General features: G+C 41.8%; 1 protein-coding gene across 6 annotated transcripts in view; it reads right to left on the reverse strand.

Moving 5' to 3' along the window:
* SNX30 (sorting nexin family member 30) overlaps window positions 1-18,217 on the reverse strand; it is a 71,838-nt gene that overhangs the window by 17,144 nt on the left and 36,477 nt on the right. For 5 of the 6 annotated variants that reach the window (XM_019490657.2, XM_059724616.1, XM_059724615.1 and 2 more), the window contains exons 3-6: window positions 15,617-15,727; window positions 9,646-9,804; window positions 5,034-5,229; window positions 3,825-4,024 (exon numbers count right to left, since the gene is read on the reverse strand). In XM_019490657.2, the coding sequence (XP_019346202.2) occupies window positions 3,825-4,024; window positions 5,034-5,229; window positions 9,646-9,804; window positions 15,617-15,727 (666 nt within the window). The remainder of the gene's footprint in view (window positions 1-3,824; window positions 4,025-5,033; window positions 5,230-9,645; window positions 9,805-15,616; window positions 15,728-18,217) is intronic. The other variant, XM_059724617.1, reaches the window with a different exon arrangement.

An 18,217-nucleotide genomic window follows, 5' to 3' on the forward strand; every position in this document is an offset into this window, starting at 1 on the left:
TGTACAGTTGTATTGCTTTAACTAGAGTGGTATCCTTTCAGCTGCCCAAGTTGTCACTTGGAGTAGTCCCTCAGAAGTGAGAGCTTTTCAATATTCACTCTTGGGAAAACAACCCTGCATGAAAAAGTGGCAAAGCTATTAGTAAAAATGCTAACGTAATCTTAATACTTTTCCTTGTTGCAGAACAGATTTTTACTTTGGCTGTGTTCTCTTATGCCACCTTTGAATCTTCCCACTGGGTCAAATTCACCAAGCGTGGTGTCAAGTGTGGAGGGCTGGACAGCCAGCCATAGACTGAAATAAGACTTCTGAACCTCATCTAAATAGCTGCCAATTGCATTGGCACAGAACATCTACCAAATAAGCAACAGCCTCGCTTTAGAAGCCTCGCTTTAGAAGCCTTGCTCTAATCTAGTTTCATGGAATGAAAGAAAGATTTCCCTGTTCCCACCCCCTATGCAGTAATTGTATATTGTGAAAAAGTACTGACAGGCAGTTAAACTGGTTTAAAGCTACCTGGAAGGTTTCATAAGTGCCTGGGGAAAAAAGGTCAAGTACTATTTTGAACCAATTCACTGTAAACCACTTCAGTGTTGTGTGTAGACAGCAAGTATTCTGTGACAGCAGCTGAGTCAGTCCCTCTTCCAGACATCCCATGCTGCATTATTCTCTTTCCTACCCCAACCCCACTAAAACTGGTCACTCTGTGCAGCCAGAACTCTGTCCCTCTTATCCCCCACCTTTAATTTTTTGTTGAAACTTGACTCTTTAAGCAGTGCAAGGGATTTATCTTTCTGAACAGCCAGCTCCATCCTTACTCCCTACTCTACCACAGCTCTTCATGCCCTCCAGATCCTGGGGACCTACACTTTTTTTTTTGGTTCAAGTACTGATCCCTGCCAGCTCCCCCCCACTCCCTGAAAGTCAGGCAAGCACACTGCAGATTAAACTTCAGAAGCCTACAATATTCTACAATTACAGTTCTGCTTCTTACAACAGAAGAGCTTTATGCAAAATGCTGAATGCTTTAGACTCAGTGGGCACCTCCACATGTGCACTTTTACTGTGTAGTAAGTTTACTATACTGCACAGCAAGCATCACCATCAACATGTACACAGAAATTAGGCAGACCAATTTACAGCACCAATATCCTGCCAGATATTGGGATTAGTTTACTCTGGTTCAAACTGCACTGGAGTTTATTCAGTTGCATTAGTTGCACTCAGTTAGAGGGCATGTATCCCTAAAGAACACCAGTAGCCTGGATCCAACCATCCCATCAACCCATTTGTTTTGCCCTGGCAAAATGCTTATCCTCCCTACCTGCAGAAACCTGGGAACAAAACAAGTGAGGTTTAAGGTGAAGTCCTGGGGAAGATACTATGGACAGCACAGAGTTACACTTGAAGAGTTTTCCCCTAAAATGTAAACAAATAAACACACCACCACTATCACTAGTTTCCCCAATCACTGGCTTTCCTTACCAACTTTCATTAAAATACCTTAGTGTGGAGAACACATGCCACAGCCTGCTTAGGCATACGCAAAGCACAGTAAGGTTAAACAAGCAAAGCCAACGTGGGGCCAGCAACTGCTACCTGTATACTGAAGTCCATGAAGTAAACCTAAATTAAGTCAGGTTCTCTGGGACAGAGCGCTCAAATGAAAGAAATTTTCTTCCTTGGGTTTTGTAAATTGAGAAGAGACCTTCACCTCACTGTTTGAGGAAGCATAGTTCTAGTGCAATCAGCTTTTGCATAAACCACTTGACAGACAACGTGAAGGAAAGCCTGTATGCAAGTATCATACTTTAACATGTAAAATCCAGTCAAATCAGGAAGACAAGATACCAAAAGAAGTCAGTTAGAAGTACAAGATCTCTGTCCCTTTCTGCATGCGTGCGTGCACAACTGAGGAAGTAGGCATTTCAGGTGCCATTTGAGTAAAACTTAAAAAAAAAAAAAAAAAAAAGAGAGAGCATACACCTTGTTGGGGACTTTCCTGAGGTGCTCCAAGCAGAACTGTTTTTTGTTGACACTTCAGGTTTGGTTTTGTTTTTTTGTAAGAAAAAAGTATAAAATGCTGAACATATATACAGTGGCTTACATTCTGTAAAGCTGTAAGCATTCTCATGCCACAGATCACCTAAAACCCATGCTAATCACCCTGGTTGGCTCAATATCAGCTTTAAAATGCGATTAACCCAATTAATGTTTAAAAACTTACTTTGTTAAAACAAAATGTCAGAAGTGCCTTAACTCTTAAAACAGAGGAAGCAGCGACTTGCAATGCAAATATTTAGCATTATTCCCAAGCACAACCTAATTTCAAGAGGAACCAAGACCCTAAACGTCAATACCTTAAGTTGTTTTTTTGTTTGTTTGTTTTTATAGGCTTGTGGAAGAAAAGTAAAAAAAATGTGTCTATAAAACTGCCCTACATGTTGAATGGACTGCAGAGATACTCCTATTAAAAAAGGAAATTTCAGAACATGCATACATGTTTTTGGACAGCAATTTTGTCAGGTAATTTCAGGGGAGTGACCAAAACCTTAGCATAGAAGTGGCATGTTGAGGACCATTTGATGTGCCCATTTATGAAAGGAACAAAGTTAGGTCACTGCTCATCACTGCTGAAAAGGTTAGAATTGAAAGACTGACTTTTGATTAATAGAAAGTTAGGTGCTGGATGACCACAGGAGGCAGATTTGAGAGACTTCATGTAGAGTGTAGCATTATCATACATTCATGAATTTTAAGTAGCATTATTGTAGCATCAGAAATCCATCTTTCACATGTAGGGTTGAATAAGAACTGAGCCTGATCTCAGGTTTGGCTAACAATGCTCAGCATGTTGAAAGAAAAGAAAAAAAAAAACCTACCATTGTGCTAAATGCACAAGAACAATGGTAGATTGAGGTCTAGCACACAACCCCTGTTCAGTCCGAAAGGAACCATGACACTAGTTATCAGCTACAGTAGTTAGATTCTGTATAAAAGTCTGCAAGTTCTTTTGGGGGGGGGGGAGGTCAAAGTAATGCTGCCCCCCCACCTCCAACTCTTTCTAGTAATACTAGTCTAATATTAAAATTTGCACACAGGGTGTACATCACTGACAATACAGCTATTCCCACCCCCCAGTAACAAGCCCCTGACTAAGGCTTTTCCACTGGTGAATAGGGCATGTATCATCTCAACATAACCATGTAGTGAAACAAGTACTCCTCCAATAACTATTATGTAGTCTCTACCACATTGCTGGCATCCTAAAAGTGTTACCTTCATCCTCTGGGCTATATAGGAGGATGGAGCAGCACAGTCCATCCAAATGATAAAAAGTTCTGTAGTGTGCAAGTGAGCGCTGTCATGCAGAAGTAGCACCACAGATATGTCTGTCAGGTCAGGCTCTTTTTGCATGTGGAAGTTTCAATCTCTTCAGGGTCTTGACAGATCTCCAAGTTGACTGTAGCTCTCAGGCAAAAAAACCCCTTATAACATTTTCATGCCTTAGAGGTTGTACATGGATTGATCAGAAGATACTGCGTCAGAATAATGTGCCCTTGTTCACTTGTGGAAGTCTACCAATGTTGAGGTTGTTGCAAAACTGCAACATGCAAGCTTCTGTAGAAGTTTAATATTTTCAATATTTGGAAAGTGGGTAGGGGGCGGAGATAGCAATTCATCCTCTTTCCTGCAACAAACTACTGCCAGATGGGAAGCCAAACATGTACACACAGTGAATGGTAGGGTCTATTCAGGAATGCTTGTTTATGGGTGCACACAAAATATAGAAAAACGAACGGGATGGTCACAAGGCTCCTTACCTTCATGGATTCCGAGTACAAAATGTACTCCCGGAGTACAGGCAGGAAGTCCTCCGTCATGTCTTCACTCAGTTCCTCAAGTGCTGTACAGCAATTGCCGATGCAGGCAGACACACCTTCCAAGGGTTCTCCTAACTCTACCTCCAACCCACCCCAAGTTGAGTAAACTGGTCCATACTCTCTTAGTTCCACCAAGTATTCTGGGAAAGGCAGAGATGGAAAAAAAAGGGAAGAGCACAGCAAGTTATTTTTTACAGGTACTTTGGAAGACTACTGTAGTCCAGCCTTTTGGCAGAACTGAAATCAATGCATGCACATTGACATTTACCAAGTACGGCGTGTCAAGTCAGAACTTAACTGCATATTTTATGAAAACTGAAGGCTTCTTTGTAGATTAACATTAAATAGTTTTGTCAGTTTACTGCCCCCCCCCCCTTTTTTTTTTTAAACTCTAAACCTGGCAACATGCAATTGGCTTGTGTTGTATTAACAGCATCTCTTGTTGGAGGAAAGTATGTACACATGCCAAGAGTTAACTCCAAAAAACCACAGAATTCACTGGTACTATTGTTGAGTGCAAGGCCCTAATTTCTCCCTGCCTCCTTGTTTCCACAACATTAGGAAAGATGAAATTTCCACATGGAACCTATACAGGAGTTAAGGTTTAAAAACAAAAACAAATAAACAAAAAACCCACAAAACCAACCACTTTCCTATAGAAAAAAATGTTAGGAGATACTTAATAGGCTCAAGTTAGAGCTTTTTGACCAGACCAGAAGCCAATTCCTTATGCTGTAGTCTTGCAGGCTTTTGAGATTGCAACCCAAGTCTTCTTAAAAAAGCCAAAACACCTATCGTGAGATGCTCAACTCGGGATTAAAAAAAAGTGTATACATTAGCCAGAGATTAAGTTTAAAACCACTGTAGCCTCAAAAATAAGAGCGTAAATGGAGTAAAAAGTTTGGTTTGCCAAAACCCAGTTACAAAAAAAAAACAAAAACCCTACCACACACTAAGTCAAGGTAACTCAAGTTTTAAACAAAATAATGCATTTACAAGAGTGTACACAGCACAACCATTCAAGTGAAATGCTAGCCTTCAGACTCTGTAGTGTCCATTTTTTATTTATTTCTTTAATAGAGAAGAGGCAGTACTACTGTCAGCAGACAAAATCGCTGCCAAGTTCCCTGCCCAGAGGAAAGTTCTTACCCAACTGCTCCTTGATAATCCGCTGTGCTATTCGGTCAATTGTTCCAAGCTTTAGAGCAAATACATCTAGATACTCTCCCATGGCGGCAAATTCCAGTGGTCGACTTCTTAGTTTATAACCTCCTGTGACATATTTGACCGACTCTCCCATCTTGGAGAGCAATGCCATTCCTTGCTTTTTGTAGGCATTAAGATCCTGGTAATGACAAAATACAGTATTTTTTTTAAACAGTTTGCAGGCAGGAAAAGCAAAATACCATAACTAGTCTAAATCAGGGTATAACCCAGAGCCACTGGATCTAGCCTGAAGAGCAGCAAGGGCTTTACCCATGTCACAGTGCAGCAAGGTGGCAGCAAGAAGCAGAGACCAGGCCTAGCACCAGCCCATGTTGGTTACTAGCCGAGCCATTCCAGCCCACTACTGGAAGCCTTGTGGACCACTAGTTTAAGTAGTCTGCACTTCATTTAAAAGCAGTGATGAAAGAAAGCTTTTGCAAAAGATGTTGGATCATGAGCTATCAATTCCAGGATCATATGCATTTTTCATAGTGCCTAACAGGATAAAGCTTATACTTCAGTAGTGTCTGTAGACAGAGGGATGTTTTACACAAGACTGACAGAAGTACCTTCCTGCTCACACAGAAGGCAAATGTCAGCCTAATCCAAAGTGTGGTGGCACTGAACACGTAGAAAAATTCAGGTCATATAGTACATTTCAGACTATTTTTGGCAAGCTAAGTCAGCAGGTTCAGTTTACTCCCAGTGCTCTGCAGAAAAAGCTACCTTGCAGTCCCCTGCACTAGTAATATACAGATGTATGCAGACAGAACTGGGCTCCTGTGGGCCACCAAGAATGTGGGTGTATGGAACCAGAAAGTGACCAAATACTCAGGTGATCTCCAAATGCAATGAACTGAGTTAGCCAATTATGACTGCCCTCCTCCCCTTCCAATGGAGAAGAGGGTTAGACAGGATAATATTCAGCATGCACTGTGTTAATACAATTCCTACCCCAGTAGGCCATGTTACCAGGGGGCCCAGGACAAAAGAAAAGAGAAATAAGTTGTTGCAAGAAGTCTTATTATATGGGTCTGGAAGTAATTACTTGCATATTCATAGAATACACCAAGGACTGTGCATCCCTTCCCTAGGAGGATGTTTGGATTTATTAAACCATGATTATTCTCTCTTCTATTGATACGATGTATTGTAGTCCTTCCAGCAGAGGTCAGCATTTCATGCTTAAACTTTGCTCTGAAGCTTTAGTCTACTAGACCGATACATATACAAACCTGACCCCCACAAACCAAGATCATAAAGTAACCCTAGGTTTTTCCTAAGTTAAATATCAGGAAAAACTTACTAGGACAGTGGTGAAGCACTGGAACAGGTTATCTAGAGAGGTGATGGAATCCCTGTACCTTCAGAGATTAAGGCCTAGTTTAACAAAGCCTTGGCTGGAATAATCTAGTTGGGGATGGTCCTGCTTTGAGCAGGGAATTGAACTAGATGACCTCCTGAGGTCCTTCCTACCCTCATTTTCTATGATGCCAATTCCTAGAAATCATAGCTAGAAAACTTTAGAACTACACCCCTTTCAAAATACATTACTTAAAGTAATACAGGCCTGTACTACAACTGTGGAAGAGACAGATCTTGAGAAATGTTGCCAAGAAAAAAAAAAAAAGTCATGTTGCCCATCATGCTGAAGATTGCTTCTAGGGCTGTGCCAAATTAGGACGTTTTGTTTCAAAGGTGTTTCGACCTTGAAACCAAAATGAAACGCAAGGCTTTGAAGTGAAATGAGGGCACTTGAAGCATTTCAAGTATTTCAAAGAGGTTTGAAGCTGGGCTTGCAGGGAAATACAAAATTAAGGAGCGAGAGGGGAAAGGACTGCTCCGATATTGACTGTGTAGCTGGGCAGTGACTGATCCCTCCCTGAGGTCTCCTCCAATCCCAGTGCTCTGGGGGAGGGACAGAGAAGGAGCACAAAAGCAGTGTTTGAAATGGGCTGTCAGCTGTGCCTTTGTCAGTTTGAGCCGTATCCTCTAGCAGCATCAGGAGGCTCTCACTTTCTACCTGCTAGTCTGTAGTTAGTAAGTGGGATCCAATCCTTTCCCAAATACCATTTCCTAATCTATTCCTTCCCCAAAATCCTATTTTTGTTATTCTTTCCACACAAAATATATCTGTGTTTTCCCTGACACTCTGCATTGACTGTGCAAGAAAGTACAACATTTATATAGTACATAAATACATATTACATAAATACACAGATTTCCCAGCACACCAAACATGAAGCGTGCTAGAAAGGCAGGTGGCTGCTCTTCTGGCCGGGGTGGAAAAGGGGGCAGAGGGAGAGCTCTAAGTCTCCCCCCCCCCAAGCTTAGATGCAGCCTCTTTCCAACAAGTAGCCATGCTGCTTCTGCAGCTAGTGGCACCAACGAGATAGGAGCAGCATCTGCATCCCCTCCAATAATACCCACCATAACCACCCTGAGAAGCACCATGACAACAAGCAGCACCAGCGTTACAGTTTCCTCTACCCCAATTTCAATTCCCAGCCTGAGCCTTCCGGTGCCAGAGGAAGGGCTGGATCCGAGTGCCCTAGCAAGGGAAATTCTAGGGAAGGAGGTAAAATCGGAGTTTGCGCTCCATACTCCTCAAGTTTCCCCTACAGCCATGTCTCCTTCCCCAGAAGGCACTTCAGAGAAGGTAAAGTGGCTCAGCTGAGTCCACTCCTCCTGCTAATGTGCACCTTGAGGCACCTACTGAAAAAGCTGATCCCAGCAAGGGGTCCGAGAACCTACAGGGTTTAGTGGAGTCCATTAGGACCGTGACCCAGCTGAAGATTGAGGGCAGCCTCCCTATCTATTATCTTTTCCAACAAGGTGCCCACAGGGTGGAGCTGGCAGTCACAGCGCCCTAGGGGTATCAAGGCCATCTCTAGAGACCCTACTCTGTGACAAAGTGCAGTCTTCCAGAAACCCCTGCACCCCATCTCCTTGAAACTTGGCAGGCTTCATGGCCTCAGAAGGGGCTAACATCTCTGCTGTTTTCAGCTCAATCAGGCAAGAAATGACAAAGTTATAGGCATTTCCGTGGTTCCCCATTATAGTTTATGGGCAAAACACCAAAACAGTTTTAGTGAAACAAGACACTGTCCCTCTGAAACTACAAATCTGAAATCAAAATGTTGCTGTTTTACACAGCCCCAGTTGCTTGTAGTACCTTTGACTGCCTATACATGTGCTTGGGGGTAGGTAGGGGGGAATTTTAAGTTGGATTGGTTCCTGGAGAGCTGCTCTAATTAAAACTGCTCACCATCACATGTATTAAGGCCCAGCATGTTTCAAAATGGTTGCAGGACACCAACTAAAGCTCATTCAATTAGTTATAGTTAAAGCACCCCCATGGCCATTTTGAAAGGGGGGGGGGGGGAAAAAAGAGGCTTAAAAAAACCCCCACACAAACACACCACAGCCTGACATCGCTAGAACATTCCCGTTAGAACGCAGAGCAGACTTCATTAATACAGCCTGCTTGTTCGATTTCCCAATTAGAACGTGAACGAGAAAGTCTACAGGCTACATTTTTTTCCCCCCCATTATCCAGGTTGTAGACCCTCCCTCCCCCATGCAAGATCAGGATGTAGAGAGGACAATTCCAGCTCTGAGTTTAGAAGCTCCACAAAACAAGACATGTCACACAAATGTATCTACCTAGAAATGGTAGATCGTTGCCACAAAGGAACACCCAGAGATAGTGAACATACATTAGGAAGAGTAAAAATCAGCTGAATAACTACTTGCTGTTTCAGTTAGTTGAGCTCAGTCCTAAAGCACTACATTAATCAGACATTGTAGGCAGAGGAAGGGTGAAGTAAGTTAAAGAGCCAGAGACCACTTTCCCCACAGATTATCTTCAGCTATGTATGCTCCCAAGCCTGACCACATGCCTTCAAAAGAACTGTTCAAGATTTTGAACACGTTACTGCTTGGTACAGATTAATTCATATGAATGGCTTAAATATGAAAGTTTACCAATAAAAGAAGGTGCTCAAAACATTGCAGGGCCCTGCACCAAAGAAAAAGTTGGGTATGTAGACAGAAGTGCACTTCTTACCCCTATACCCAAGTGCAAGAGAAGAGCATTTAATAAACCCTGCATTGTTGGCATCTGTGCACAGTGGAAGAAACAAGTATTTATGTAAATGCAGAAACTCATACAGGTTGTCATCACTAGTGTTAGCCATCAGATGCTTCTTAAAACAGTTTGATCCTCAGACACTGCCTTGCATAGGAGCAGCACATCATGCTAAGCCAGCAAAGCTGGACCACTCCAGATACCAACATATTTTGGTGGGATGGTAGCTTCTAGAGAAGTCTTAAAATGTGAACTGTCCAGACTAAAATGCAGGCAGAAGAGGTTGCTTGCCATCATCCTAGAAACCCTAATACTTTTTGCTGTGCCAACAGCTACTTTAGATTCTCTCTCGAAGAATCTTTTCAGTCTGTGTTAGAGAAGTAAAACCTAGTCAACTTGAGTAGAGAGTTCCTCTCAAAAATCAAAATAACCTGATTGGCTTCTGTTGAGATGTTAAAAACTTACCTTGGCTGTGAGAAACACATTGAAGTGCTCATTAAAGGAAAGCACTGGATGATCTGCAATTCTTTTCAAGAATTTATCTAAAGCTTTTCTCCTTGTTTCCACAAATTCTTCAGAAAATCTATCAACAACTCCTTTCATGACAAACTTTTCAGGAAGAGGCTGTGAAGAAACAGACAGGTTTTTTTCTTCCCCATTCTAACAAGAGAGAAACGACACATGCAACATGCTTTTACAAAATGCAGTTCCTAAACTAGTAAGGGCACTCGCAACTACACACCTCTTACCCACAACTGACACTTAAAGGGAACTGTATGCATTTAAGTGAGATGGGGGGGGGGGAGGGGAAAGAGTTCTGCTCAACTGCCCCATGTGGGTCTGAACTAGGATTTCACTGGAGTCATTTCAGAGTCTTATCAATGTAACAAGACTAGCATGGGGCCCAGGGCCTTTGTACTCCAAATGCTGTTCTTGTGCAGGGTGAGGTGGTGACAGAACTTCCATCTTTTACTCAGTTACCTATATTTAGGCTTCTGTTCAGGAAACCACTTGAAACAAGTCATTGTACAGGAACTTGTGCCATATACTTACCTGCTGTCCCAAATGCGAAAGCTTTTCTAAGTCAATGCCTTATGAAGATAAACTTTGTGAAAAACCCTAAAGAAGTTTGGAGAAGCAGTCAAGAGGACATGCTTTAGAACAGGTTGGAAGAGAAAGAAATTTAAAAAAAAAAAAAAAAAAAAAAAGAGAAGGGGAAGGCATTGACCTAGGTTGTAGGTGTAAAGAAGCAGTCCATTTGAAGTACTAAATATACTTAGTGCCCCAGGTATCAGCATAGTCTAATAACAGCACTCTGAAAATGTTTGGTTTTTTTTTTCCTTCTTCCTCAAAGAAGAAAGGGGGGGGGGGGAAAAATAAAAGGAGGAGATTCTCTTATTCCCATCTTTCTCCCCAACTAATTCTCAGTGCCCTAGTCCCTCAATATGGACAGAGAACAGTATTTTGAAGGGTAATGCACTAGCTCTGGAATTTGCCATTTATGAAATATGAGCAATTCCCCTCCCAGCTAAGTATTTGTTTGGGTTTGTTACAAAACGCACAATTTTGTGGATTCATCTGTAGCAGGATCAGCTCAGTCCTGTGATCAGATTTACTGGATATATTATATTTGCTATACCAACATAGATAATACAGCTCCTTCTTTGTTGAGAGGCAAGCTATTTTATTAGTTACATCAACATTCAGAATAAAAAGTAACCGTCTCCCTGTTATTTGTATGAGCAGAGGTGGTGCTTGGGTATTTTTACAACAAACCCTAGACCATCCCATTCATTTAGTAGTTCCTAGAACTTGTAGATTCCTATGAAACAGCAATAACATTAAAAATTTATAAATTTAGATAAAAAACAGTGTGATCTGAAAGTTAACATTCAGAGAGAGTCCTTTGGAGTGGAAAAATCATAAACTACTCTTAAAGAGCTCTGATGCATCACATGCTATTGTCTCCCTATGAGAGACCCCGTCTCCTTTTACTTCAAAATTGACAGGAAGGGATCTTTAGAAAGAAATGGAATGCAAGGACTTCCAGTGTGGAAGCAGTGCCAGCCCACTGCTAGTATTTAATTGGGTCATTTCCTCAGCATCTTAATTGCTGCCATATGGGAATGAACCAGAGGGAGTATTGCAATTCGTTAGGAGCGGATTTGCCAAGGTTGGTTGAGCTATCCAAGACTGCCGTGACAGATGTAGTTAAAAAAAATTAAATGGGTCAACCTGGAAACAAATAAAGCATATATTTGTTGACAGATATGTACAAAAAGCAAAAGGAAATAAGACCTTTTCATATATGCATATTTAACCATGCCTTGAGCAGTTCTGCTTTGAGCATTAGAGGACTTTATTCTGTCTAAAGTTTAGGAATTATCCTAATCTGACTAGCAAAGAAAAAAAAAGGATATCAGGTGCTGCAGAACTGCACATTATCTCAACTATAAACACTGAACATCAACATGCATGGGGCAGGAGTGGGAGTGGGGAGTCTGCAAAATTAGTTTTCTGGTCTAGGATATTTAAAGGCACACTTGATTTAAAGGTGGGGAGGGGCAGGGGGAAGAAAGAGAGGGAAAGGTCAGGAAAACAACTTGCAGGTAGTTTCTCTAGACCAAGCAAGGAGACCATTTCTATTCATGTAAACTCTTAGTATCCATGTTAATAAGTAGTCAATATTGCTTGTGGTACATCAAGACTTTAAATCATCCCGCAGCACTTACTAGACGATCCTGCCAACATTATAATTAATCTTTGGCAATACCCAGTATAATAAATGCAACCTAGTAGAAAATCCAATGCATATTCTGGAGTTCTATTTAGGCAGCTTTAGCATGTTCCAAATCTAAACTTGTTTTGTTTTTGTTTTTTTGCCTGTAATAATCCAGGTCTCGTAGCTTCTGGTATTTAATATTCAGATTTCAAAACAGATGCCTGATGCCTCCTTCAGCATAAAGGAAGCAGACTTATCAATCCTAGAATTTACTGAACAAAGAGGAAGGTATCTAATGAATTCTTGTCCAGGATCTTTATAAAAAAGTGTTTTTATGGATGCAGAACTATATACAAGAGCAGCTTCTTTAAGTCAAGAGTGGACTTAAAACAGCACAGAACTGAAGTGATGTTGCACGAGTTAACTGAGTTCTACTTCATTACCTTTATACAACCCCATACACTTCAGTGACTTATGTAAGTGTAAAAGAATTTGGCCCAATGTTTTAGAAGCTGGAAGAGTTCAGAAATTCAATAAATAAATGGCTCAAATATACTAATCCTGCAACCATCTAAGGAAATAGGGTGCACAGGCCAGATCCTTGGGCAGGGGGAGGGGAGTTCTTTTCAACTGCTAGCAGAGATCCTCATGCCAGAGGTGTCTGGTACCACATCAGTAGCAAATACATTTTATGAGTTACAATTCAAAGGTGATCGATTCTAAATCAAACAAAAAACCCCCAATACTTATGCTTTTGCTGCACGTCTGCAATCTTACTTGAAGGGCAGGACTCCCAGAGAAGCTTTTCAGCAGATGCAGAGAGGGTAGCTGGCCAATAGCTACACTGTTCCACAAAGTCATCCCAAAAAACTTTTTACTACAGCATTCTCCAACTTTCCTTCCCATGCTTCACTTAGTGTGCAGCCAGTCAAAAGGCAGGTGCTCTGGTTTACTGCAGTTTCACCACAGTGGACTTGAACTTGCAACAAGCCTTTGCCTGGGTTTGTAGAAGACATCTAGTGCGTGTGTAGAATACTATTCTAAGACTTAAGGGGAAGGCTCAATCATGGTTACATGGCAGGCACATTTACTCGGCCTGCCCGAAGCTGTTGCAGAACTGTATCAATACTTTGTGCATCCTTATTTCAGTGGAATAAAACTACCCACTGCTTCTAGTTTCCCCATCATTAATCTTCACCTTCATACAGCCTAGCTAGATTATACTGCCTGACCTTGCTTGCCATCATCTCTACATTGATCATGTTGGAACACTGCTGACCTGCCACATGACCCAATACCCTACAAGCCATCAAGGACAGTTGCAGAGGAAGAACCAGGATGAAAACCTAATCCTAGAGGCAAGGCACAGAAGATTGCTGCAGCAGCAAAAGCTGACAAACCCCTCCAAGATCTTCTTCCTTCCTCTCCCATTTCATATGCTTTGTGCAAGCCAGCTGGTTAGGATTGCACACTATAGTAAGTGTCCCATAGTCCTAAAGTCAGACAGTTGGAGAATTGTCCCCCAAAAATGCAGTTCTCTTGACCATCTAGGAGTTGGTCATGATAAATGCAAAGAGGGAGAGTTTGGGGCATCTATTAAGAGACTACTTGAGGTACTGTTTTGGTCCCTGCCTTATGAGGTGGGTGGCTGGTTGCCTTGAAATACAGAGAAAAGAAAGCCAGATCTGAAGACTACACTGTAACAGACACCTTGTCATCATCTGTCCCCACCAATGTCAGATGTTTCAGTCTTGACCTGGCCTCCCTGATCAAGTCTGTGTAGGAGACTCATTAAAAACAAGCAGTTACTCTTCTTTACAGGGTTGAGGACATGCAATTATTTTTTTTTTTTATTCTTTATTTTTATTTTTATTTTTTTTACAGCTTAATCAGCACCCTCTCAAATGCAAAAAGTAGCTCCCCCACCCTACCGGTCCAAAAAAAATTAGGAAAGAATGGATCATTAGGGTCATCTCATGACTGATTTGCACTGCTCCACTAGATCCCTACATAAGCTTAACAACAATAAAAGCTCATTAGTATGTCACTGCTATGTTCCAAAAGGGAACAAAAAAGACTTTGTATTGAAGGTTCAAAAGGTCAAACAAGCACCTGAAATTAAAAGGGACTCCCCTAATCGTTTCAGGACTGCTCAGTTGACCTTAGCAAACCCCAAGGGCAGTGTTCCCTTTGGTGTAGCCACAGTCTAGATGCTGGGGGGGGGGGGAGGCAGGCACAGAGGGGAAACATGATCCACTTAATACATTTAGTCATAGGCTGGCACCCATTTCAGGGTTGGAAGTCTGCATTTCAACCCATCATTTCTTTTTAAAAAACTTGGAGCCTACAAGACAAAAAAACCCCAAACAGGGCAGTTATGGCTATTCTAAAAATACATTCTCCTAGCAAAAATGAATAAGAAATCTTGATTTTGAACAACTCCTGCTACATGCCACCTTAACATACAGTTAAGGCTGTCCCCCACTTCAGACTCTGAAGCCAAGGCAGTTCAGTCCTAGAGCAAGCCACCCTTTCTCAAGTCTAGAAACTGTGATAGTTTGTGTGAAAGAGGTGGATGGCTCCCTTCCCTGTCCCTCTACCAAGTCAGCAAATATGATCTTTACTGTGCCCATTACATTGAACATGCTTCCACACACTGATGCAGCCTAAGTGACCCAGAATGGAACAGGGCAGGGCAGAGGAAGTGGCTAGTTCTAATCTGCAGCCTTTTCTGCAAAGTCTAAGTATGCAGCTGGCTGATTTGAGTGCATAATGCTGGAATAGTTTATGTAAATTAAAGAAACTAACAAACAAAAAGAGACAATGACAGATTGATGCAACTGGACAGCAATAAAAAAAAAAAAAGTGATAATGGTATCAAAACAAAAAAAAAAACAAACACACCAATCTGGGCAATATAATAAGTAAAATGGATGGATACGCCTCCAGTGGTCCTCTAGAGTACTAGATGGGGTCTATTATTCAAGTCATCTTAATACCACAAGCCCTCCCTGGAAACCCAGAAGGATGCTCATGTTTCTAGAAAGTGCACAAGCAATTCATAATTTTGTTTAGCCACATTTGCAAAGGGCCAAGACAGAGGGCTTCGCTATCTGTGTAGCCACAGCAAATGCATGTGCAATTGTCGTCAGACCGTGGACCTCAAATGGGGCAACTGGAAGTTTTGGTGGCACAGATGGCCTAGACATTTTTAAAACTGCACTTTTGGTACATGCTCTTTCAAAGATCTGGTCATAAAAGAAAAACCTGACTATTGGAGGCTGTCACTTGTAGTACACTGGTATGCAGACTGAAAAAAAAATCCTGAGAGTGTAGTACCCTTAAGCATTTCTTGCCCTCCCCCTAGTACACAGGCAACGGTAGCATCTGAATGCAGCAGGTGGGCAAACAGAACAGCTAAAAAAAACACCTAATTTTTAATTTATTTTTAAAGAAATGCCAGATGACAGCACTACTGCTGGAGCAGTTACAGCCTAGGACAGTTTATGCTACCCTCACATGAAGCAAGCCTTCATATAGAATATATGACAACATTTCAGGAACAGTGGAAGTAGCTCTTTCGCTTCTAAGGCTGTAATGTTCCACTCTGGCAGAGAGAACTTGTACACACCTTGAAGTCTGATGAAGCAACAAGAGACTTTCCACAGAGATATTCAAATGCAGACATGTTCAGCAACAGCTGACACTACCTACGGGAATGAGATGGGTGGGCTGCGATTCTTCCAGCTTATTCCTCAACCAATCAAAATCCTGATACCGCCGGCGTACTGAATATTCTGGCAAATCGAACTCTGCCCTTGTGGTCTAGAATAGGAAAGAAAGAGACAGGCAGGCTAGTCAGTATCCCAGGAAAATTGAAAAACGCAATGCATATAGCTAAAAGTGACGAACTTGCCTTGAACTGGGGTGAATGCAGCAAGCTTTGCAATTCATACCTTGTACCACAACCTTTGAAGGCCAAGACAGGAGAGTCATTTTTGTTATTTTTCCCCATCTTCAAGCAACAGAAATACCAGAGACAGCATTACTTGGAAGCAACCTCTGTTCAGAGGATTTTGTCCTACTTAAGAATTTGCATCATCTTAGATAGAAGATGAAGGTTAAAGGATTTTAACCCATTGCAAATTTCTATATTTGAAGAGAAAGAGGTTGCATTATATCCTCTTGTTCCAAGGGACAGAAGGTATTACTAAACAAAAAAAAACAAAACCAAACCACACACAGGACTAAGAACAGTGTTACTCATGACTTGTTTATTCACAGGACAGCTTAGTTGTGGGAAAGGAAAGATGTCATTACTGCGCTGTACTCTAGAGTTATAGGTTGAGTTCACTTGCTTCAAGCAACAGAGGATGAGAAAAACAAACAAACAAACAAACAAAAAACTTAACTAGTTTTACAGTGGACCAACTGATCAAAAAATCTTTTGCAGACTTTAAAGATTGAGAAGAATAAAAAGTTTTAAAAAAATTTCAGCCAGCAATTCTTAGATTCCTCGAGAAAGGACACATGCCCTGTTAGACTATACATTCTGCAGATTTCTAAGCTAGCTGCAAAGCTAGCAAAGGACTTGGAGGGCTATTTACAAGCCATGTTCCCAGACTCGACTGGAAAGCCATATGTGAATTAAAGTTCCATCACTAGCACATGGATCCTTTGCATAAGGCTGAGGAGCCTTAGGCTTAACTGCTCTTCAGTTCAATCCCCTGATCTGCTAGCTTCTCATACCAGGCATGTTCCATCTGCAACAGTGCAAAAAGCTATACTGAGCCTTAAAATCAAGGCAATTTCACAGAGGAACACATTATTTGTGCACCATTCAATTAGACACTTGGATAGCCTGAGAGCAAACTTGCACTGAAGTCAAATGAAAAACAAATAAAAAAAAATGAAAGAAGATATAGCACTGCACAGCTATCCACAGGGGTTTTTAAAAGAGACAGAGACCAGGTCAAGTAGTCCAACTTCCTAAAGTATACATGCAATGGGATGTCACCTAGTTTAAATCCAAAAGTTTACCAGGACACTTCCAGTCTAGCATCTGGAGAGTTTGAACAACAGTTGTGTATTTAGCTTTCAGATAGCAAAATGTATGCCAATTAAGAGCCCCTTCTTTTCTTCACAGAAGAGCTTCCAAGCAGGCCTCTGTGCATCTAAGGCCACCTGCCATTCAGGCTCCCTGGGTGGAAGAACCTGAAGACTAGCAGCAAGCAGGAGGAGCAGCACCTAAAGCAGAAGTCTGTGGGCCAGGAGTAGGGCAGCCCTGGTTTAGGCTAGAGGAGGCACACCTACACAAAGCCTTTACTGTGGGAGCTGCCTAATTAGCTCTGCAGTAAACAGCTCAGCATCTAGAGGCAGCCCTATTAGGCTGCAGTAAACACAAGTACTATCCTGCAGCGGAGCTTGTGCATGTTTTACGTTTACAGAAATGCCTGTAGCTTGCTAGCTAGCCCCACACTGAAGCACCTTAGGGTCCCAGCCAGCCCCTCTGCAGCATGTTGAGCTGGGCTGGTCAGGCTGCTCTACTCCCCTGGCAGCTGGGGCTGCTCTGTCCCAGCTCAGACATGCTGCAGTCCTAGGAGCATGTTCAAAGTGGCACCTCCAGGAGTATATTAATGCATATTATGCCAGCATTTACAGCATGTATAGATGTGCCCAGGTTGAATTATGCTTGAAAGGTAAAAGCCCCCAAATAAAGTAAATAAAAAAGGAGAGCAAGATCTCCGCCAGTTCAGAATGAATGCACAAATAGCAACCATCTAGGATCAATAGTGAATCTTGTGTTTCTTGGTTTTAAAGCCATCCCCCCATGGTAAAGGGGTAAGATATTTTGCTCCCATGCTTACATAGATAAGAATTCATTAGGATAATCATCAATCAGGCTTATTTACAGATGGATATGAGCCGTGAACACAAGCACTGCTAAGTGAATGCCCATGAGGGACTGTTTCAATTTAATAGACTGCATTTTAGAGCAGCACTAGTTCCTTCAGTATGGCAGTGAGCCGTGGCACAAATGGAATCCCTGGAACTTGGCACTATTTAAGTGTGTAAGGGAACAGAACAGAAGACACAATATCAAATCTGAAGTAGCACCCTGCTCCGAGAGAACCCTCTTTGTTCTGGTCTACAAATGTGCTTCCAGGAAGAAAAAAAAAAAAGATGCCATTTGGAAGATGCAGAAAGCCAAAATAAAGTTAGAGTTAAAGATATAGTAAAAGAATGCTCCTGTGCTAGCACCATGGAAGCTATGTGTTGAGAATTTGCAAGTCAGAGTTTTGCAGTAACCTGCAC

This window comes from Alligator mississippiensis, chromosome 3 (genome assembly GCF_030867095.1).
Source record: "Alligator mississippiensis isolate rAllMis1 chromosome 3, rAllMis1, whole genome shotgun sequence".
Taxonomy (NCBI): Eukaryota; Metazoa; Chordata; order Crocodylia; family Alligatoridae; genus Alligator; species Alligator mississippiensis.